Below are 23,665 nucleotides of genomic sequence, written 5' to 3' on the forward strand. Positions count from 1 at the left end.
TTCACTTACTGGATCCAAGGACGACTCTAGCCCCACTGCGTTATTCGTCAGGAGGTTTTGTAAAACAAAAGAGGAACTTTACCATCAGCAACTTTCAATGATCAAAATGACAACATTCCTTGCTGACCTAGAGATTCAAGCCCAGGAATCTCATTATGTTAGGTACATTATATAAATACTTTACTTTCTACATATACTTATACATATACAAATGCTGTTGTGAAAAGATGCGTGGCAAGTGGTCCGTGGGAAAAATCCAAACACCAAGGTGGTCCCTACATTGAAAAAGGTTTGGAACCACTGCTATAATGTATTCTATAATCTAGTATGCATCCATTTTAAACAACTAAAAGTAAAACGGCAGTCTCAGAATTCAATTGAAGTGCAGCCATACCTGAAGGAATGGAATCAAGTCCTCTTGTTCTAGATAATTACAGCTTGGTTTGGCCAAAAGGTGGACAAACTTTGCTGCATCATCATGGCATGTCTGTATTTTTCTGCAAAAAATAAAATAAAATAATGTAAATATTTAATAGTTCTCCCAGATAAGACATATAATAGATCATATCTTGTCATACTAGCTACAGACAAGTACAACCATGTACTTAATAAAATCGCAATGGTTTTACTTTTAATGTATATATTTTATAAAATTTAAGTAAAATACAAATACAGAGGCACCAAAGGCTATATAGAAGGCATTTCTAAGGCACATTTCAGGGTTGTACTGGTAATGGACAATACAAATCTAGTACACTGCAGAAAGAACTAAAAGAGGCAGTAACTCTTAATTCCAAAGCTGAAGCTCAAGGGGAACTTTTCTTTACACAATTGAAACCAATATACTTCATAAAACTCAGCATATGACTGTATTTTTGGTGCCACTGTACAAAAAACAACCCTTGAAATACTGTAAAACGCATATCTTACTTTCTCCACATTGCAATGAATTTGTGAACCGACACAAATCCTGTTCTGTCCCCATCAGCGGCATAGAACAATGGAGCTTTCCAGTAGAGTGGGCACTCGCAGGCCTAAGAGACAAAAACTGTGCATTAAAAATAAGCTTTTCTCTTGATCAGCTAAGACCACCGATTCATATGATAGACACAGTCGGGTCTCGTACCAACAGCCAAATAAGAGGTCAGTGTTCTCCACAGGTTATAAAGCGCCATAAGGTAAACAATTTTCCTCTTTCATTCTTTGTTGCATATTATTCAGTATACAGGACAATCCATTAAGTTGTCCACAGTGTTTCCCCCCTCCCACCAGTAAGATATGCTTGAATTAATTTCATGCTAATCATCTTACTGCATCTTTCTCTTTCTTAAAACATTATATAATCATTGTTTGACCAATTTTGACCAGGTCTGCTGTTTTGGTTTTAAAATCTGCAATATATGGTTTCCCTGTGTGAGTGCAAAGGCCAATGAAGCTCTCCCTGTGGGCCCTCGAACCAAAATTGTTAACTCATCACAAATGGGATTCTAAACAAGATAAATCTTTATGTGTAAGTGTACTGGAGGCATGTACACAGGTTATATATTTGGGACGGTAGTGGGTAAATGCAGTGGGACGCAACTCAAACAAAGTACCATTTTACATAGTAAAGTGAATAACTTTGTCATATCTGCTACAGTATATATCTGCTAACAGGCTACTACATTTAGCTTGTAGCTTAACAAGAAAACTACTTGCACCGTTTGAACGTTTGGATCTACTTTAATGCATACTCACTTTGGCTACCTTCCCCATGTCATCCAGAGTAGCTCTTTCATTTGGGAATTGTGAAAAAGTTTTCTCTATCCTGGAAATTAGAGCGTCAATGTTGATATTTGGTTTAGGCCGTCCTCGAGGGAAGTAAAATTTTGGAATGCTTTCACTTAATGTTGGTGTTAGGGGTTCCTCTTTCTTTACTTGAGCCTGTAAAAAAACAAAAAAAAAATGTTCAGTACCATTGGATTTAAAAGAAATCTTTGGAATTATTAAAATGTATATTATTTTACAGGAAACTTAAGTCACAAGTTTTGGATACAGTATCCTTATTATCCACTGTACATCATATTTAGCTTTTCAAATACATAGAATCATTCAGACAAAGAACCATGCAGGATGTGCACTCCGCATGTTTGAGATATACTGATTTATTTTAAACTCTTTGCACCCAAGTTCCATTATTTGAATTGTGCGTACCTTCTGTAGGTGTACTGGTAGCCAATATCCAGACAACAATTAGCTCCCACAGAAGATTAACAATTTAGCACAATCTCTGCTAAAATAGCACATAACGGTTTTTCATCTCAGTGGATCAATTATTTGGCTGTATAATTATCATGTAAAAATAGCATACAGCACAATGCTGCTTCAATACATTTTACCCCATTTGATAAACAGCTAGGGATAAATAATTTCAAAAACTACAGAGGGATCACATGCCAAAGCTTTGCTTGACTTGCTATACTTGATTAAATCAGGGGGCATTTGAAGATCAAGTAGCAAAGTGATTTAGCACTCTCAAATAAACAATGTTTCCCAAATTAAAAGGAAACTTATCAGACTTGACAAGTCCAAGACTTTTTGATGAGCAAAACTTCTTAGGACATAGGCTATTCATCTCCACAAATATGTTGGGCTTGCCATTTGTCTAAACAGTGATGACTTGTCAGCGCTGTCACCGTCAATTTAAATCTGCAAGTCAAAAACTAAAATATTTAGAAATATGATGCAAATGACACCGATACAAGACGTGCAGTTTGTGTCTAGACTGCAGCAATTCAATTTGTAACTTTAGTTTTTGAATGTTACCGTACTTCAGAATACTTTAACACACACAATGCATTGTATATATGGCTATTGTAAGGAAATGAAAGAAACCACAATCTGGCAGTCAGGCTGAAGGTTAATGGAACATTTTACCTGTATTTATATAGCGGTATGGACAAAAGATTTGCATCACCCTATAGAATTAACTAATTTTGCTTCATAATGCGAATGAAAGCTGCTGAATAATGTTGCGTTAACACACTGAATTACATACCGCTTTGTAGTTTTCCATATATACTGCATAAAAAGCGACAAATTGAAAAATGAACCATTTCGAAATTTAACATGAAATACTGTACTACTAGTATGGCCTCCAGTAGACTTTTGCGATATCATTTTGCAGTTTCTTTGAATACATGGTTAAATAAAATATCTAAATGATGTTTATATATTACAGTATATAATTTTTTTTAATTACTGTCTCAACTCTAAAATTCTAGGTGATGCTAAACTTTTGGCCATAGCTGTAGTCTTGAAACATGATTTTTTTTCTTTTTTTTTTTTTTTTTAATTTTGAATGGTGTCTGAGATATATAATGTTGTGAAAGTGCAGTGCTTCAAACAAATGTGACTATAAAAAGGTACATTTTTTAGTAAACAATACCCATTGCCAATATTCACATATTCAAGATACCACACCTATTTAAATCATTACAGGGCTAAAACCAGGAGTCGGACCAATTGCTGCTTCAATTCTGGTATGGATCAATAGGTCATAAAAACAAGTTGAATATAACTTGTTTGAATGCCATGGGTCACAGGCATTTAAAGGATTACATCTGCCATCCAACTCAGTTAGGTAGACAGTCACCAACAGCCCACACTAAAATCTGCAGGGGGTTCGTCACAGAGCTGTAGCCAGCAAAGAATTGAATCGGCTGAGAATATCAGATCTAACTTGTAAAAACACAGAAGGAAATTGTACAGTGTACAGAAAACAAAATGTCAATTTTAACATACTTGTAGAATATCATAAAGTGTGTATTGAGGTACTATACGTATTCATGGTAACTGTAGACATAACTCAAACTCATTCAAACCTGTGGTCCTGCTGGTACAATACAGCTTTTTGTCTCCCAAAACAGCAAGTGCTATCTAACCACCCATAAAATGTACTTGTCTAGAAACAGTGAGGGGGTTACAATTACTGCAGACAAGAGGCCTCCAGAGGGTCTTTGGTTATTAATGTATCAAGTTTCTTATCGGACAAGGAAAATGTTTATTTGCGAGCATCTACAGTAACAAGTACAATAGCTACTGATGGTTTTATGCCCACATTTTCTAATGCAAGACTGTGAACGTGAGGAGTATATCTGTACATTTGTTTGAAGTACTCACTCAGGAGGACTACTGCGACACAGACATCAACTAGTTCTCATCAGATTTAATTCGCCTAGGGTTTTATGCCCATGTCTTGGAGAGGACATGAGCACTCTTAATAAGCAACTTAAAACCATATGAGTATGCCTTACATTTTACGGAATATAATGCCAATCATCCCTTTAAACAACACAGGACTGTATTTATATGTGTTAAACTGACGGCCAATAATTGCCATGTGTCCATCTGCACTATGAAATCAGTGTGTAAAACTCAATCTAGTCAAAAAATTCAAACATGTTAACACATAACCCTTTAAGGACCGTGACCGTGTAAACACAATCACACTGAAGTGACATTCTGGGCCGGGATCGGGTAAACACGATAAAAAAAACACACTTCATTTCTTTGACTTACTGGGCTACCATACTTTGCAGTACAGCTTGTTGACACATATCATTGTATAGGGGAGAGCATGAAATTCACTGCCTGCTTGTTTTTTTTCATGTGACATCCCTGAGATGGACATTTCATTTTTAATGGGGCAGAGACATTTTCAAGCACCACGCAGAAACTAAACATCACAGGAACTTGTTTAAAAAAAAAAAAAAAAAAGGCGGGGGGCAGGACGGTGGTCACTGTAAATCCGATGTATATGACTTAATTATATTAGAACATTTATTCTGTCATTACAACATTTATACATTATCGAGAAACGAGTGGATATAAGAAGATACTGTTTGAAGATGTTTTTCCTTATTACCGATAATAATGGAATGAAGAACTATTATTTTATTCATAAATATTTATTTTATGAAAAAAATATATACATAAAATCGAGAGTAGCGTCCATTATTGCTTACAAAGACCCTGAGAATAAACGTTTGTCTCGTAATTTGCCCAAACATCAATATTTTTCAACAAAACTTTTAGGAAGTATTGTAAGGTCCCTCGGGTCATAGAATAATTTGTATGCATGTACGTCTATGCAGAATACATAATAAAAAGAAATACTGGAAATATCGTGAAAAATATGGTTTCTTAAGTATTTTATAATGTTCCCCAGAGTGCTCTGAAAAAGGACACCAGTTGCAAGATTCTACTATAAAAAATAGATTTTTTGTGAATTCCTATAAGAGTAAACTATAGCGAGTCATACTGAAAAACACTTGGTCCTTAAAGGGTTTATGTATTTATTTATTTATTTTAATGCTGCAATGCATAACAGAAAACCCATCACCTAATAATATTCAATTATTAACATAAAAATATGTACAGTATTCCATACAGTGCTACCTTAAAACCAAAACGTGTGGAGCACCAGCCAATGAAAAGCCACTAACCTTGGGCAATCCGCAGAAAAAACAGCTCTGTTGACATTATACCCTACTGTAGGTCTTAAAATCTTAACTGACCTGTTCTGTTTACAAAGTCTGCATTGAAAACCAACATTTTTGCTGCTGAGATATTTCCCTTATGGTAGAAGAAAAAAATATACAACTGTAGTACATTTAAATAGCATAGTAGCATTCCTTTTCATACAACCAACATCTCCAGAAAGGACAACATTAGATTAGCTACACAGTCCTTGTCCCAGTAATGGCTGTGGAACTATTAAAGTCTCTATGTAGGTCATAGGAAAGATCCAAAGTCGTCGTGATTTTCAGGACTCCACATGTTATAAAACAAATTGATATTACTTGCCAGATGTGCACCAAATTAACTTGTGACTGGTACTGTACAAGTAAACGCATTTCCTAAATACAAATATTACATGGAAAATTAAAACTTTGCAGTATAGGCTACATTGTTACAGTATCTGCTAAAGTCAGTCACAGCAGTGTGAAATCAAAACATTTATTTTTCCATCCACACTGCCCTGCAATGATCGGCATATTTTACTTTGTGCATAATTATAACAGATGCCTTGCTCAATTAGTCTCTTACATGTCTATAAAAGGGAAGACACTCTCCTACAATGGATTCATCCCCCCACCCCCTCTTTGAAGCTCCTGTTAAAGTAAAACATTAAAACTTTGTTCTGGACTACTGTAGAGACAGCTAAAATACACTTACCCTTTGCTTCATGCCATTTAAACAAGAAGATTTTATACTGAAGTTATCTACATTTTTATTTTTTAATATTTTTTTAATTAACTTAAAAATTATTGCAAACCTAAAACCAAAATAATACTGTTGAGTAACACACCAAAAAAATCCTGTCAGGGCATTACATTTTTTAGAAAGCCTTTATCTTGCCATTAACACTCTTGACAGCACCAATATAAACTGAGAATAGAGACAACCTGAACTTGCTGGAAAGCCTTCAGTCTCTTCTTGAATCGGGAAGGCAGAACAAAATCACATCCTCGGGCCAACAGTGCAAGCTCCTTCCTGAGATCTGGGTCTTGTCGTAGTGAAATGTCCTTCACCCTTATAATGTCCGATTTCATTGTGCCTCCAAAGACAGGCACATACACACTGAAAGCTGCCCTGAAGTTCCAGTAAACACACTGTGTAATCTCTGGTATCTGCAACACAGCCAAGCTTCTATTTCTTTTATCAGGCTTTAGCCACTTAACTCAAAGCGGCAGCTGTGCTTTTTAGTCCTGTGATATTCTGAGAGCCAGCTCAGCTTCAGCCTGTTGTTCCATACAACCAACACAAGTTGGCTGAAATGAGAAAGCCCTATGCTGAAAAGTCACTTGGGAGACAGGGGAGGGGGAAGCTGCCCTTTCCAGTTTGCATTCCACAGTCCGCATAGCAGCTCATGTAAAGAAACAAACCTGTTGTTTGGAAGCCAGCAGATACAAGATACCTACTCCTGGGATCCAGCAGAATGCCAAGAAGACAGCGGGTCCCCACTTTGGTGGCTGTTTTTTTCTTTTTTGGCAGACCCCTCCTCCGATTTGACTGAAGTATCCAGCTGGGGGGTAAAGGTTTATTGCGGGTTGCTGAAAGCTCTGCTAACTTTTTGCCCTTAATAGTACCCTTTAATCAGCTATCAATTATGTGCTTAAGAAAGCTGAAAGTAACAGACAGCAGAATTATCTGTTCAAGTCAAAGGTTTCTTACTTATTTTTAAGTGAGGGTGACTGCACCATACTATACTTCATGACAAAGGAAGTGTCAACAAAGGAAGAAGAAAAGTGGAAGTTTACAAAATTACACAAGCCCTTTCAAGTAGTGTTACTACAGCTAACTACCCCTTTCTTAAGAGAAGGATTGAAAGAATGCTGACCAAACCAGTCTTACACTATTAGCATTTGTTTACTATGTGGGGAACCTAGGAAACAAAATCTAATACTACACAATTATCTTTAGTCAGAATAAAATGATCCCTCCTAGAATGGACTATAGTATTTCTCAACTTTACTTAGCCTAAAAAGTCTGTAAATGTCTACTGCTACATTATACTGTTCAGCTTTCAATTGACCTGAAACATGCTATTTCTGCCAATAATTTGATATACAATTAAACAGAGGTACTTTTAAAAAGTGTAATTTATGTGTGTGTGTGTGTGTGTGTAAATCTAGATATAGTCCTATACTATTAATATACAATAGAAAAATATATATGGGTCATTCCATCTGGATTACATTTTTCCTCCATTTGTGGTTGACGATAAAAAAAAAACAAAAAAAAAACACCATGCGATGGAGTAAAGCGTTCCAAAGTAGATGTGTCGGGAATGCCAATGTATGTGTATGTGTGTTTTGTGCGACGGGGAGGGGGCAAGTAGATTTTTCTAGCATTCTGTCCCTTGGACAAGTTTATTAAAAAAAATGCACACCCCTGAGGCAGGTATATAAAAGGACATAAATGACAAACCTTGAGGTGTTCTAATAAATGTGAATACTACTGTATTTGTTTTGCGTACTGTACATAAAACATATTTCTTTTGATTATTGGGCAACATTTTTAGCCCAGTATATTGTTACACTTAATTTGTATTAAAATACCCACGTGATCAACGCCTATGAATGCATCTGTTATGGATAAAAAAATACAGCTTCAGTACTGTATGACTTGTTAATTATTACTAAAATTGTGATTGTACATTTAACTGACCCACGTCTGTATGTCACACTCTACATGATGAACGTGATAACTCTATTGATTTTGCTCTAATCTTCACCAATATTCTATTTTACAGTTCAAGCCTCCTATATATATATTTCAGATTGCATTTATGAGGACCCTCTGTAGGTGCCTGCACTGGTTTATCATATTGGGGATAACCTAGACATGGGGTTTTCAACTGGGGGTAGACATACCCCTATGGGTACTTCTAAGGGTCAGAGGGGGTACGCAGGGCAACTCAGAAATGCAAAAATAAAAATTAAAGTAAAAGAAAATAATGATCTTACATTTTTGTAATTTTTTTTTTTAATGGTATTATATATTATTATTATTTATTTCTTAGTAGATGCCCTTGTCCAGGGCGAATCTCTAAACCACTGTGCATAAATATAACATTTTTGTTTAGCACCTCAAAGGTTAGTATAGTACCATATAGTTTCAAAATGATCATCCACCTGTACAAATGTGGGATTTCGATTGCGTAGACTTCCACTCCTATTAGGGTGCGTGCACCAGGTGTCTGGCGACACTGAGCGCTCTGTGCTGCTCATGAACTTTGCAGTTTTCAACTCATTGTAATTGAATATTAAATCAGTAAAGCACAATCTTTCTGCATTTTTTAGGTGCATGTCATGTTAGTGGGCAGTGCTCGCGCTAAAAAGAAACATTCAAGCACATTAGACAAATTATGGCTTACAGGGTACTGTATTAGGAAAAAGCTTTATTAAAGGAAGTGCAGAAGCTAATTTTAGAGCCAATTGTCCCCTGTGCATTAGGACCACTCCTAAAGAATAAGCCATGCTGTTCTACGAGCTATTAATCCCACACCTGACATCAGAACAACTCGGACAGCCTTTGTGGTGCAAATATCTCACAACGCAACAGGAACTTTCTCACTGTACCGTATATTAATCACAGAAGTGGATGCCCAACTACAGTATTGGAGCGTATCAAATCCAAAACACACAACTTAACATGTAGGCTATTTTTAATACCTGCAAGAAACACTGCATCCTGTGCATACTGTACCACAATGCTGATCACCTAATACTAACAGTAAGAAGCATAACAAATACTGATATAGGCCTATGTTTTCAAGGGATTTAAACATGAAATATAAACAATCTTGCCACTGCATTAACTGTTATTATTAGCAACGGGTAAGGAAACTGAATTACAAGTTAAGGGCCGGGTTTCCATGCAGTTTAGAAACTCCAAATTCTCTCTCCACTGTCATGACTTATCTGACGTAGCACAAACATACCACACACAATCCTCACGCTACAGGAAGTGAGTGGCTAAAACATTGTACGACTTTGAAGGGTGGGTAAATCGCATTCTCATTATAGCTTTAATAAAGATTAGTCGCTTATTAACATTGTACTTATCTGACAGGAAAAAAAGATGACCAAAAAATAAACATAAAATGGAAGCAATCTTCTGTTTTAAAAAAAACGACTAACATGACTCAGTCCCATAATAGCAAAAAAAAAAAAAGTCAACACAGCCTTTTGTAATCTGGCTCAACAAAAGACATTAAAAGCTGAATCCAGTATCCTCCACAATTTAAACTGGTTGCATGCCATTTGCGATCGTCTCAAAAATCAACCGTGTTATGTTTTCAACCCGAATTTTATCACATTTCCTAACATTTTGCTTGCATGTCTGGGCCCCACCTCCTCCACGCTAGATCAAACCTCAGTAGAAACAGACTAGTCACGTGACCAAAGGTAGGATTAAAAAAAAAAAAAAAAAATTTTTTAAACTGAGTAGACATTATTTGAAGACGCTTGCTTCTTAATATTTGACCTGCACATTTTTGACAAAGTTTAACGATTAAGCAAAATTAAAAACGTTTGACACTTAACTAACATTTAAACTCGAAACGATTTACACCCCTAGTCTGAATCAAACACCAACACTTATTCAAGCGTCACCTGACACTGCCGCAGGTCTTCGCCTTGTGACTTATAATGCACCCGGGGCCTGTGGATATTACAGTATATCCCACACCCTGTCGTGCCTTACTGCTTACACAGCAAATTGGCTAGTGTTGAAATCCCAGTGTTAACCGTTAGTGTTGATTTTAGGTGTTACATTTTCACATTTGACACCACGCAGTGTTGTTTCATATCTAAACCAAGGTATATTTCACAGCGTTAAATAAAGTACACTAATCCAGAGTAATAATGTCAACATCCAGGATTTTAGTCGGCGGTTTCTGTAATGGCGCCACTTCTGTCCGTGCTGGAGAAGTTCAAGGTTGGCTAATATATTTTGACAGGCAACGCTGGACTGACTCGCCATTGCCACCGGTTGGCCGGTTGTGTGCACAGAAGGTGTGAAACCTTCCTGTGTTGTTTTATGTACTATGTGAATGTCACCTTGAGAGGCAGGGTAGTGCTCTGGGGTGGGGTAAGGGCTGTCTGTGTGGATTTGAGTGTTTGAACGGTGCTGACTTGGTTTTGTCTGCCTAAATAAACCACGTTGTATCTGTGAGCCTTGGTGTGTGTCTCCCGATCATTCCTGTGCTCGCCACAATATTTTCATTTGCTTTCATGGCAATTAAACAATATTTGACAAATTATAAAGATATTACTTTACACTTGTTAGGTGTACGTAGTTTATATACAGAGAGTACAATTGTGTACTCATGAGTTAAACTGTCACTACAGCAGTGTTACTTCCAAACACTTAGGTAGTTAATTTTACAATAAAGGGGTGCTAGTTATACACTGAAAGAGAAGTAAGTTTAACTCCCATAGTGTTAAATGTTGTACACTATGAAAGTGTTACTTTTTTACTTATTTATTTATTATTTTTTTTACTTTTAACTTTGTATACTAGAAAGGTGTTAGATTTAACACTGGCCAATTTGCTGTATACTTAAGTTCTACAAGAATGAAACCATATCTGTCATCTAGCATTTGATATGCCATCAGTACGGTTAACCAGGTTATGTTTCATCTGTGCAAATTAAGTGGTATGAATTATCCTCTTAACTGTCTTCAGTTGTTGACTGAGTAAATAACAAGTCATATCCACCTATAAAGCAATTAAAAAAATTAATAAAAAAGTAGCGTGTGCCACAATATCACTGAATCCTGCTACAACCAAGCTGTTTTGAAAATGAAAGCAAATTCCAGCACGGTACCGCTACATTTAAAAGTTTCATGAAACATGTACACTACTAACTGGTTTGTTCATAAATACGTATGCTCCCACCCTGCCTTTTCACTGCATTTTTAAATGCTTTACAATTTTGAAGAAATTAACTAAGAAGTAGGCCTAATAACAGAATAAGGGATATCAAAAAAAGATTTAAAAAAAACAACACACACACGCTAGGTTAGTTTTATTACAGTGACATTAGTTATATATAAATACATAGCACACGTTTCACTAGTTAAACAGGAGAAGTACGCAAGGTAGTGATAATCTATTATAAAAAGAAAACAGATAGATAAATGAATGCACCTCAAGATTGTATTTCTCATAAAACAAGGAAGCCGTTACTTGGATAATGGTAATGTTATAGTTATTTGCACCTGTTTTTTTCGTAGTCAGAATTTTGATAAAGTAATAATTATCTACCTATTATGTGTTCATTTTTCACGTGGGTGAAACCAGGATTAACATTATAACAAAACCGGAGCCGACATTCACCATGACAGATTAAATCAGCATTTTATAGACACTGAATAAACAGAATATCCTGTTAGGTCAGTGCCTGTTATCTTAAAAAAAATCACAATATTTTTATTGTTATTTAATTTTACTTTTGGTCTATAAAATACATTTCATACCTTGAAATTGTATCCACGTTGTGATTTGTGACAGTATTTGTACTCCACTGTGCATGGGGAAACTCCCCCCTCCCCCCAAAGCTCTGGGGTTGTACATGCTCTCAGATGTATTCTCAGCCATTTTGGACCACTTTCAGAAGCAAATTTGAACTTGACTTTGTAGAAAAAGAAATTCAGAAATGACTTCACTTACATGTATGCCCAATTCACATATTCATTTTATAAAAGAGCCGCAAAAATCATATACAATCTCTGCTTAACTCAATCGTAAATACAGGGTTCATATAGGTTTTCGGAGTTTGACATCATTTTCTATGTTGATAACTAATAACCAACTGTAAAAAATAACGTTTTTGCATTAAGTTTATTTAACTGTATAATAACAAAAATCTAAATTATACTCACTTTTATAGATAAGCTCTGGACCAGTAACCTGATTGAGCATTTAACTCGTTGAGATACGAAATACTTGTGTTGCAGAGATTATATTGCATGGTGGTCTCGTTTTTCAAAATACTTGCACGTGTTTTTTTTTTTTTTTTTAGATGCCAATTTAGATGCTCATGTACTCCTTTAGCCAATAGCACGGCTAGGTAATGAAGGGCACCTGCCACCCTATTAGTAGTGGCTGATCACTTAACTTCTTCCTCTCTTAAATACCATACCAAGTATTTTTGGTGTAGTTAGCATATTTTTCCATTTGTTTTAGAAATGAACGAGTATTCGAAACTTGATCAAAGTATTCGAGTAGTAATTTTATTTAGAATACTCTAATATTAAGACTCGCCCCTAACAACATATATGTTTTTTTTTTTGTTTTTTTTTAGCAAATAAAGAGCAATTTTAAGATTTAAAATGCAATATCCACGCTTGACCAATGCAACTTTCCAATACCAAAACATCACCAAATTTTTTTTTGACCAAATCAGCAAATCCAGATACGGTAGTATATTTTCCAGGGTCACCACATCAAAATGTGACAAAAAGATCAGGGCTTGCCAAGTAGCCCATCACAATAAGATCCTCAAAATACCAATACTAGCTGCATTATTTGTGACAACAGTAGGTTATTAAGAGAACTGTGAAGAAACACTTGGCAATGGGCAGGAACACTATGATGATTTTTGAATTTTATGGAAAGCATGACACATTTCATAATGCAGCCTCATAGTGTACATGTGTCTATTGTCCTGCAAGAGATTGAGATTCCTTAGACAAGTATTTTACCATTTATAAAATTATAAATAGGAGTTCCTTGATGGTCAAAAGATGATAAAAATGATGCACTATATTTTGTATGCATACTGTAATGGCAGTACCAGTTTAGTAAATACACCAAGTGACAGTCTACATCCTGGAATGATGTAAAAATTCAGGTCAGATTTTTACCAAGCAGAGGTCTCCTACCAGTCTCACTAAGATGTAACCAGAGGACAACCTTCCTGCTTCTTGAAGTATGTATATATTTTAATATTCCGCTTTAAAGTATTTATGAGGATTATTTAATATAACTTTGGATTAAACTTTAAATATGTTCACAAACCAGAGACTGCAGCTTAAGACTCTTTTACAGCTTAATACCAAAAGCTGTACTACAGAAGACAAAGCTTTTTAGAAGGACAATTACACAAACAAAAATGGGGGGGGGGGGGGGGGGGGGTCATAGAGTGCAGTACTATAAAAATGTAAAGATCTTTTTAGCAAGTAAATAAATCTGATTGCTTACAAATATTTAAAAAAACCCTAATATTGTACTACCTCTTAGTTTTATTCTATATGACAGCATAAGAATATATCCTCAACCTTTTTCATGCCTGGGTGTCAACCCAGTTGTGTAGTAGATTGTGCAACTCTTATGTCATTTACATGAAGTCTGCAATTGAACAAGCAAACAATTTTGGAGGCTTGCTAATATACAGTATGTAGACATGAGCTTTTTTAAAGCAGTGCTTATTGGCAACAAGTAAATAACTGGGTACAAACAACAGGGAAGTCCTGATAGGAGCACGGCTAGGAAGCCCTGGTTCTAATTTTCTTTATTACATCATATTAATATGATACATAAATATATACAGATAATATTTTTATTTTCATAGAACTGTATTAAAAAAACCTCTTAAGTCTACTAGTTTTTTATGCACGGTCTATACAATTTCCGCATAGACAGTAGTCTACAGTATAAATAAGCCAGTGGTACTCAACTCTGGCCCTCGAGATCCAATCCAATCCAAGTGTTTACTCCAAGCATGTTCTAATGTAGTTAATTGAAGCTGTTAAGCGCCAATTAACTAATTTAGGACCTGCTTGGAATAAAGACCAGGACTGGAACTGATCTCGAACCGCGTTGAGTACCACTGGTATAAGCCATCATCTAAGGCTGTATCTGGAGTGAGGTGCTATGATTTCAAAAGAAAACGTGTGTCACCAAGACCATCAAAGTTGGATGGTCAGTGACTAACAAACTTAATTTATAGCACAAAGCGCCCAAGATTGGATTATTCACATAACATAACACATTTAAACCATTATCTTTAACTTCAACAGATATAGAACATTTAAAAATGGAGCAGAGCAAATACTACAAAACATTGTTGGTTATCATAAGATTATATTCAAATGTTTTTCAACCCATATTTATTTACTGAAGCAATAACTATCACTTAAAGCAGACAGTGAACCCAAACTAAATGATAGTTTAACCATTGCAGAATGCAGTTTTGGTTTATGCATGGACCCTTGTTGTTTGAGCTAGTTTCAGTTACTGACATAATGTTTTCCGTATTACAGATCTGTTGTGACCTGTCTGTTAGAAGTAGATTGGTGGAGAGACCACTTCTTTGATCTTCCCACTCTTATATTAGCAACCACAGTACGTAAGCCAGAAGAAGTTAAAAAATGTAACACAGGCAGGTCTTTCTAGACACTTTGCTAACTGTATTCTGCCTAGTTAAATCCAGTGCAAGAGAATGAAGGCTATCTTTATCAGTGTCTTGTGTCAAAGTTAGACCAGCTGTCCCAAGCTGCATCAGCATGACGTTAATTGAATGTTCAACTAATCCTTTCAAGAATGCGTTTGTATTCTGGAATGCACTAGCTTTCTTAAAATAGATTATTACTATATGCAGGATCAGAACAACTTTAATAAACACTGACATACTGCGGGCATATGCCTCTTTCGTCACTCGTAAATATGAAATGTACAACAGTTGTTCATTTACAGTATGGGCACAGCTCACAAAAAGACTGAAAGCGCACCTCCTTCACATTTGTCAGCACTCAACAATAGCCTTTGCCCAACATAAAAATATCACAACAATGTCAAACCGTAGCTGTAGAGATTTTGAGGGCATTAATGGTATATGACTATTAGAGAGAGAGAGAGAGAGAGAGAGAGAGGGAGAGAGAGAGAGAGAGAGAGAGAGAATTTACTGTTATGTACAGTACGACTACAGTACAGGTCTGACTGATTCATTAAACCATTAACTATTTCATAAAGTTCTTCCTTTTACCATTAACTATTTCATAAAGTTTTTTTTAATAAAGTGATCGAAAAGGCAAATTGTCAGAGTATTAAACATTAGGTTATTATCCCTAGTTCCCCGAAATAGAAATGTAACCATTACCGTATGGCCATATTACATGGGTATTTACCTCTTAAACACCCGAAACCTGAATAATATTATATAAATATATATATATATATATATATATATATATATATATATATATATATAAAAAATCAAAGCTGCTCGTAGTACCTGCGACGCAGTCATGGCCCGCCCGAGAGCACAAAAGCACCGCGGTCACAGACCTCAATGTCATTTTTACTTCAAACCTGCTGCAATCATGGTTACATTTCTATTCCAGGGAACCAGGGTTATGATAATAACCTAATGTTCACTTTCAACTACGAAATGTAACAATTACCGTATGGGTAAGTGTGCCAAAGCTGTCTCAAGGGCAATATTGCAGAACGGCTGTAATGCTACAAGGCTAAGCCGAAAGGCTGCCTTGTGCGATACCATACGGAACCCCAGTAACAAGTAGCTAGGGCTAAAACATTGAGGGAGAAACTCACCTCTATGCCTGTGCTGTAAGGGTCGACTGAGAAGCTACCCTCAACACTAGTGCCAAAGCCATGGTTTTCAGGATCCATGACATTAAGGCATATAATTATATATATATTTCAGTCTAACACGTTTGCCTAGAGACATATCTGTGACTTAGTCAGTATACATAACCAACCTGTTGGTTCATCAATAATACTCATAACTGCTGCAGCTACATTTTCAACCTCCGCCACTTTTAATGACCAGGTCCGTTCTTGCGTTGTGGCCACATTCACGGGTTCTTGGTCAAAGGTCGCTTAACCCAGTTCTGTTGCGGTCAAAACGTGAAAACTCAAGGCGTAGGAGACAGAGAAGAAGAGTGTGGGTACACAGAATACTACAGAGTAGGGAGGAGTTAGGGGAATTCCACACGCTCGTTGGTATAGTTAAGTGCTGAAAATTACGCTGTGGGTATTGCCTCAAGGAATTATGCATGGTCACCTTGGGTACAACCACTTCCCATTAAAGTAAAACATAAAATAAGAACATGGTATGTATCGTTGATTACACCTTACTGAATATGACGATAGACGATACTCCATAAATTATGTATATAATTAAACTAATAATTATTAGTATTTTTATTATTATTATTACACTGCGGTGGAACAGTGGAGGGCAGTCTTCATCATTGCAATGCCTGTATTTATATCGTGTTTAAAATAATATATAAAATAACACCAGCTAGGTGATGATGTCACATTTAATACAGCCCTGATTGGCCAGTAACATTTATCATTATCGCTGAAGCAGGAAAAAATCGCTCTGAAAGCAATTGAAATGATAGCTATCGTTAATGTTTACAATGATCATTATCGTTGTGGTGTGATCACCTCCATTCATTTGAACTGGAACGATTTTTAAAAATCATTATCGTTATCATTCCAGGTGTGACTGGGGCTTAAGGTCTAGCATTTTTTAAAGTTTGCAGAACTGTAAACATTTTTGTGAACTATACCTGTTTCCATTGAGCTTGTCGCATACTTGTTTTAAATTCGCAAACTTTATCGAATAAATCCACTACAATGGAAACAGAGAGACAGAAAAACATTTTAACACAACTGTTCTTTCTCAGCTCATGCTCTTTGCCTCGCCTGATGGCTCTATCGTAATCCTACTCTTACTCTGCCCTTGCTCAGTTCCTCACCTCGCTCCAGCCTTCTAAACATTCCCCTTTTCCCAGGTCCCTGCGGGTACCTTTCCGTACCCGGCCTTAGAAGCCGAGCTTCACCTCTACCACGAGGGTGACTCCTGGTGTCAGGCACCTGACTACCTTTTTTCTTTTCCATGTTCTCCAACCGTACTTGAGAGCCTTCCCGTCCCCAATGCCGAGCGGAGGGGACTCTTTCCTATCCTGTGTGTTTTCCAGTTCTCCAACCGTACTCGAGAACGCCTGTTCCCTCATGGGTAGACAGAGTCTCCCAGAATGACTGAGAACGTTTCTCCGGTCCTCCGAGAGTGAGGGTCTGTCCTATCCTATCCTATCTATCCCGTCTCCTAATGCTCCGTAATAAAAGCCTTCAACCCTTGCAAGCGCCTGTGAATATTAACTTGGTATTACATACCCATCGAGTTCAAATGGGGTATAATTACAAATGTATAACTAAAACATTTATCCTACAATTGAAACCTAAAAATGTAATAAAGTCAGACTTCTGAAAATGTTGCTTTTTTATTTTTTAACAGTAACTTTAAATATACACCTTTTAGTAAAAATTGAGGAAGATATATTTTTGATATAGGCAACTTTTTTTTTCATGGCCAGGGTCACTTTATCATGGAATTGCCCTAAAATAAATTATTATATTAAAGTTTCATTTAATATCACCAATAATTTTACAAAAAAAAAAAAAAAAAAACCTGTAAGAGAAAATGCTTAATTAAATAAGCTTATTTTTTTTAGTAAAAGTAAAAAGGCAAGCTAAAAAGGTTTAAATTAGAAATGTTTAGATGTTATGCCTGTGTCACCAAATCAAAAAGCTGATCCATCTCCAGCCGAATGATATTAAGACAAAACTGCACAGCAAAAACATTTTAGCTGTCTGACTAGTAGAGCGCCCTCGACAAACTTTACTGATTTTCAGAATGTAAATACAAGGCCACCGAGTGATTGCGGACACAGCTGTCAGCTCCAGTCACTGTCATCACATTTCAAATTATTACATAAGGCAATGTCATCTTTTCCTTACAGTTTTAAATAACAATCCAACTATTTCACTGAATTAGTCCAAATTGGTGCCATTTTATGTCGTCATTTTTTTACCGTCAGAAATACTAGAGATGTGCACGCATTGTTGTTTGATTGAAGGCCTTAAATAAAAAAATTAAGTTCTGTTCCTGGTTACACGATCGACCATCCTAACTGGGTCCACTTTAACCTGTAACCAAGCACACCCATTGGCTCAAACTTGCAGTACTTTTTTTTTATTTTATTGTTATATCTTGCCCAAGGAGCTGAACACTGAAAATATAAAGTTTCCAGCTGAAATGGTTTACGAGAGATCAGCAGTTTTAAGTGCAGCGGCGGTGTGTTTGCAAACTCATTCAAGCTCCTCCAACAGGGAGTCGTACTTGAACCCTTCACAAGGTATTTTCAGGAGGGTTACCAGCAAAACAGCATTGCCCTCAGAACTCGGAGTCCCCTCGGTACACAAGAAGCAAATGTACAGTACAGTATTTAGATCAACTGACTATTTTCAGAAATACTGTGGAGAGAATTCAGCACTAATGTCATTACACCCCCCGATATTTGAAAATTCAAACCAAGCACGCAGAATATGCAATCTGAAACAGTGGTGCATACAGTACTGTAAGTCTTAAATCATAGAAACAAATGAATTGGTAATACAAAACTTAAATGCAATTTCTCATATCAGTGTACAGACTTAAGGTCAAGTAGCTATTCCATTATAAAAAAACATTTTTAAAGAGAAATCAACACAGCACTGTTGCTAGTGATACTGGTAACAAGTGAGAAACCATAGTTGACATGTATTGATGTGGATTTCTGGACTGGAGATTTTGTTTTCTGTTTCTTATTTGACTGCTATTTTCCCAATTTTTTGTGAAATGCAGTAGCTTTCTGAGTTTTAGTTTTGCAATATTACCAATGTTATATTCCTTTCACAAATGATGGCACAAATTGCTCTTTGGAGCAAAGACCACAATAAATCTGACCAACAATTCAATATTTACTATCAAGTTTTTTCAGCTTTAAAGGAATTACCATGCAGAAATTAACTTGTATATTGCCACATTCTTATCCCCCCCCCCCCATGTTTATTGAATCCTATGTAAGACCACATGTGCATTTTTTTCTACTTCTTGAAGACTGAAGTTGTTTAAAAGATGTCAATATAAAACATAATATATGCAAAGTAGGGAAAATATCCTTAAAATGAGCAGAATTGCACAAGTGGAAGAAATTGTTTTTGCAATTATACCACATATGGTAGGTAGGGCAGCAGTGTGGAGTAGTGGTTAGGGCTCTGGACTCTTGACCGGAGGGTCGTAGGTTCAATCTCAGGTGGGGGGACACTGCTGCTGTACCCTTGAGCAAGGTACTTTACCTAGATTGCTCCAGTAAAAACCCAACTGTATAAATGGGTGATCTTTGTGCCCATTGGGTCAGAACAGTTGTTTTTGGCGAACAGCTGCCTCTGTACAGTTACTTTTATGGGCTGTTTGGTGTGGCTTAAGTCGGATTCACAAAGAGCAAGATATCATAGCATAATAAACACATTTTCTATTTGTTCCCATCCTGATAAAAACACAAGGATTAAGCAAGACTTTAGACAAATTTATGTTTAAAGCTAGAGATACTGCAAGAATGAGCGATAAAAAAAAGGATTTTGTTTTAACCAATAATGTTATAAAAAGGTAAAATAAAATTGTTACATTTTAATAGCATATATTCTACACAGTTTAACAATCTAAACTCAGAAACATTGTTCCTGTGTGTGTAACATACAAAACACCGAGGTGTTGAAAAAATATAAACTTATCTTTATCATATGGACAAAATGATAATTAAAATAGGAAATTAAAATAAGGGGATAATGGCAATTGAACAATATTCAAGTTAGCTACAGTAATTTTTTTTTTTTTTAAACCTGAAAGGAAACCACTTGCAAGTACTATCTTAAGCATTTCTATACTAATGCCCTGAAGAAATGTGACTGTGATTGATGAGACTTAATCATGCAAATCACGTAATCATATTATTGTTTGAATCCAAACACTTCCTAATTTAGTGTGTACAGGCGTCTCCAGTTGCTGTAGCGGAAAGGGCACTTTATATATATATATAAAATATCCTTACCAGTTTAGAACCTATTGATCGTCGTACTGCTCTATTCTGACCCACCCTTGGACTGCCAGTGTTACCAGATGGTAGTGCTGTAGTAATGGGGGAGGGAGGACTTGAAGGAGCACTTAAAGAAGAGACTGCTTTATCAGTCACCTTCTGCTTCGATCTGAAATTGTTCTTATTTTCACTACAAACTAAAGGCCTGTTGTCTTTCAAATCCCCTTCACCACATTCAAACCTCTCTCCATTCTTGATCCGTTTGAGGTAATCCTTAAGCATCAACTGCGTGGTTGTTTCACTCAACCAGTTTAGAAAGAGTTCATCAACTTTCATTTTCAGGACAGGTTGAAGAACAGGTGCCGCCGGCATCTTTAACTTCATTTACTGTAACTGAAGATCTCAAAAGAAAGGAACATATAGATACAATATTCCGCTGGCAATCTGAAAACACTTCAGCCTTTTTAATACATTTGCCCTGTTGAACAGATAAAACAAGAAAGATACAATTAGAAAAAGCTTCAGTTTTACCACAATACACATAGTAAATCTGAAAAATGAATTCTCAGTTTTCAGATAATCTATTTTTTCTGTATATATTGGGCAAGATATATATATGTGATGTTAGAAAAAAGGCATCCATATGCATTTGTGTGGAATTTAACAGTACTACTATTATGAAAAAATATGAACAATAATGCTCAACTTAATTTTTCCATTGTTTTATGTATGGGATCGGGAGGAGGGTTTATTGATTCCAATCTGATTAATTAGCAGTTTGTGTACTTCCACTTTGATACACGTACAATTCTTTCTACTACCTAGTATCATTTTCTTCAAATTATTATTAGTCAAACCATAGTAAAGGTTGAAGGACTAATAAATAGGGTATTTGATTGATTAATGACTATTTGTCAACAGGTTGGACAAGGACCTCTGTTGTGATTTCTGGATAGAAGTAAGCACTGCAAGACAAATTACATGGTGTACTGTGCATGTGTCCGTTGTCATGCAGGAGATGGTTTTAGACAGATACTTGTGTCATTGTTAAATTGTTTTTAGGCTAACACTTACATGACACTGACACTACACCAGCAGGTAAACAATGCCTGTTTGTTCATTGCGATATCCGATATTCAAGTCACTAAAGCCAACAAACAGTTCCGTTTGGGCGTATTCACCAGTTTAAGTTTAAGTGAGCACCTATTTTCAATTCAAGTAAATGTACCGCAATGTTTACTGCTTTTTTATATGAACAATAAACATAACTTAAACCCATATTGATGCATTTTGCAAAACAAACACAAATACACAACACAGTACTTACACTGCAGCTGTGTCAAGTCACTATTGTGTTTTTGTTTGTTTGTTTGTTTTTTATAGGGACACTGTACTTTTAAAAATTAAAACGTTCGCACCAATGGTTAACTAGGATCAGCCCCAACACGCACACATTTGAGATGTATTAGACAGCATTTACAATATTCCCGCAAAGAAAGCTCCCGACAACCCAGGCCTAGTTTAGACTAGAGATGGTGTCAGTACACAATCATTTCAAACACCAGTGTGGTCATGCTGTCAATTTTCAGCCCAGTCGAAAGGGGGTTCTGAAACATTAAGTCTTGCTTCTAACTCTTGATACAGATAACTGAACCCATTTCCCTTTTGCCTACCTGTGTTTTGTTCAAATAAGATTCTTCAAATTCAAAACCAACGCGGTTCACGTTGAACTCAACTCTCGTTTTGTATTTGGTTACCGTGGACCCCACGTATCGCGAGAAAATAATTTGTGGCAGTTACCATAGTGAGGTTGTAGACACGGAAGTTTAAGACTAATTATTCAAAGGGAGATATGACCTCCGAATCTACGTTTTCGTACGTCGACATTGATAAACTTGAACTCGATAACTTACTGATGTAGACTTGATAAACATAAATAAAGTGAACGTGCACTTGTAGTTAACTTACTGAAGCCGAATTCCTAGTGAGTATAGCAACCTCTGTTCTGTATTACAGAAATAGCGTATGTGCGGATAATTTACAAAAACAGATTAATATCATAATTAATTACAGTACGTTTTCATTAACAGATTTATATTAACTTCTCTCCACTCTAAAACGCATAGCTTATACAGCACAGTTCGTTTGCATTACCCAGGTAGGTCTTTGACACAATAATCTTCTCCTTTTGATAACATGCATGTTCCCATGCGTAAGTGAGCCATTGGTACAGAATTGTGACTTTTTTAATTTTAACATTCACTAATTCATCTAACAAGATCTGGTCCTGTAATTGCCTAGTTGTGCCCTGTTGCACCAGTGCAGCAATACTGTGTTTGCTGACTAACAGGAAAACTGGGTTCTCCTCATGATACTAGTGTATTACTGTACCATAAAAAAATAAAAAAAACTGCCACAGCATTAAAAGTATTGTGAAATAACATGGGAGTGCATCTGAAGGACAAACGCCCTCTTGTGGTTTAAGTATAAACACACAGCTCATTTACCAGTTTATTTGTGTATTTACGGCATGAGAACAGACGTTGGATGACACTGACAATCACCAACCAGCAATACACAGGAAAGTCATTTTCTTTGATTACCCTGCAGAGCATTAGTTAAGCTTTCTGTGAGGAATTATAAAGTGGTCTCCTTGCAATACAGTATTACAAGAAAGACTAATTGGTGTGTTGTTGAACACTAGAGTGGAATGATCATCTACTGGGGGCATTGAGAAAATACCAAAGATATATGGGAGCAAGCAAATCCTCTTACATTATCCATAAGGTAATACGTATGAGACAAGTACAAAAACATGAAAGTTATTCACCCATTTAAGTCACAGTATGTCATGCAGGCACATTGCCTTTATGGCGTCCCAAATAATTAACTATGAGTACATATGAAGCAGCAGTTTTTAAGTGTTCTCCAAATACATCATTCAAACCATATATTCAATTTAAGCAAAAATCCCAAGAGGTTTATTCAATTGACTCAAACTGTGCTTAAAATAGGGTCCTTTTATGTACCAATGACTTCTTTTTAGGGTGCTTTTGTATTTAAAAGTATGTAAAACACCTGGGAGGGATCCTATTGCAATGGTTTAAGCAGGCAGTATTTAAATCTGCCCCTGTTTAGATGAATGTATGAGACCCCATGGAAACTACACATGCTGAGCTTGATCTGTAAGAGAATGTGCCAAGAAACTGAAGGTAAGT

At 36.2% G+C, this 23,665-nt stretch overlaps 1 protein-coding gene across 5 annotated transcripts in view; it reads right to left on the reverse strand.

Moving 5' to 3' along the window:
• LOC117405762 (serine/threonine-protein phosphatase 2A regulatory subunit B'' subunit beta-like) overlaps positions 1–22,270 on the reverse strand; it is a 37,360-nt gene extending 15,090 nt beyond the window's left edge. For 3 of the 5 annotated variants that reach the window (XM_034009121.3, XM_059030210.1, XM_059030211.1), the window contains exons 1-5: positions 22,121–22,270; positions 20,463–20,925; positions 1,738–1,923; positions 931–1,034; positions 395–497 (exon numbers count right to left, since the gene is read on the reverse strand). In XM_034009121.3, coding sequence (XP_033865012.1) covers positions 395–497; positions 931–1,034; positions 1,738–1,923; positions 20,463–20,831 — 762 coding nt within the window. In that variant the 5' untranslated portion in view covers positions 20,832–20,925; positions 22,121–22,270. Of the gene's footprint in view, positions 1–394; positions 498–930; positions 1,035–1,737; positions 1,924–6,449; positions 6,878–12,032; positions 12,188–12,437; positions 12,493–20,462; positions 20,926–22,120 lie in introns of those variants that run through there. The other 2 variants (XM_059030212.1, XM_034009122.3) reach the window with 2 other exon arrangements.
• Between the last annotated feature and the right edge of the window lie 1,395 nt (positions 22,271–23,665).

Source organism: Acipenser ruthenus, chromosome 9 (assembly GCF_902713425.1).
Source record: "Acipenser ruthenus chromosome 9, fAciRut3.2 maternal haplotype, whole genome shotgun sequence".
NCBI lineage: Eukaryota > Metazoa > Chordata > Actinopteri > Acipenseriformes > Acipenseridae > Acipenser > Acipenser ruthenus.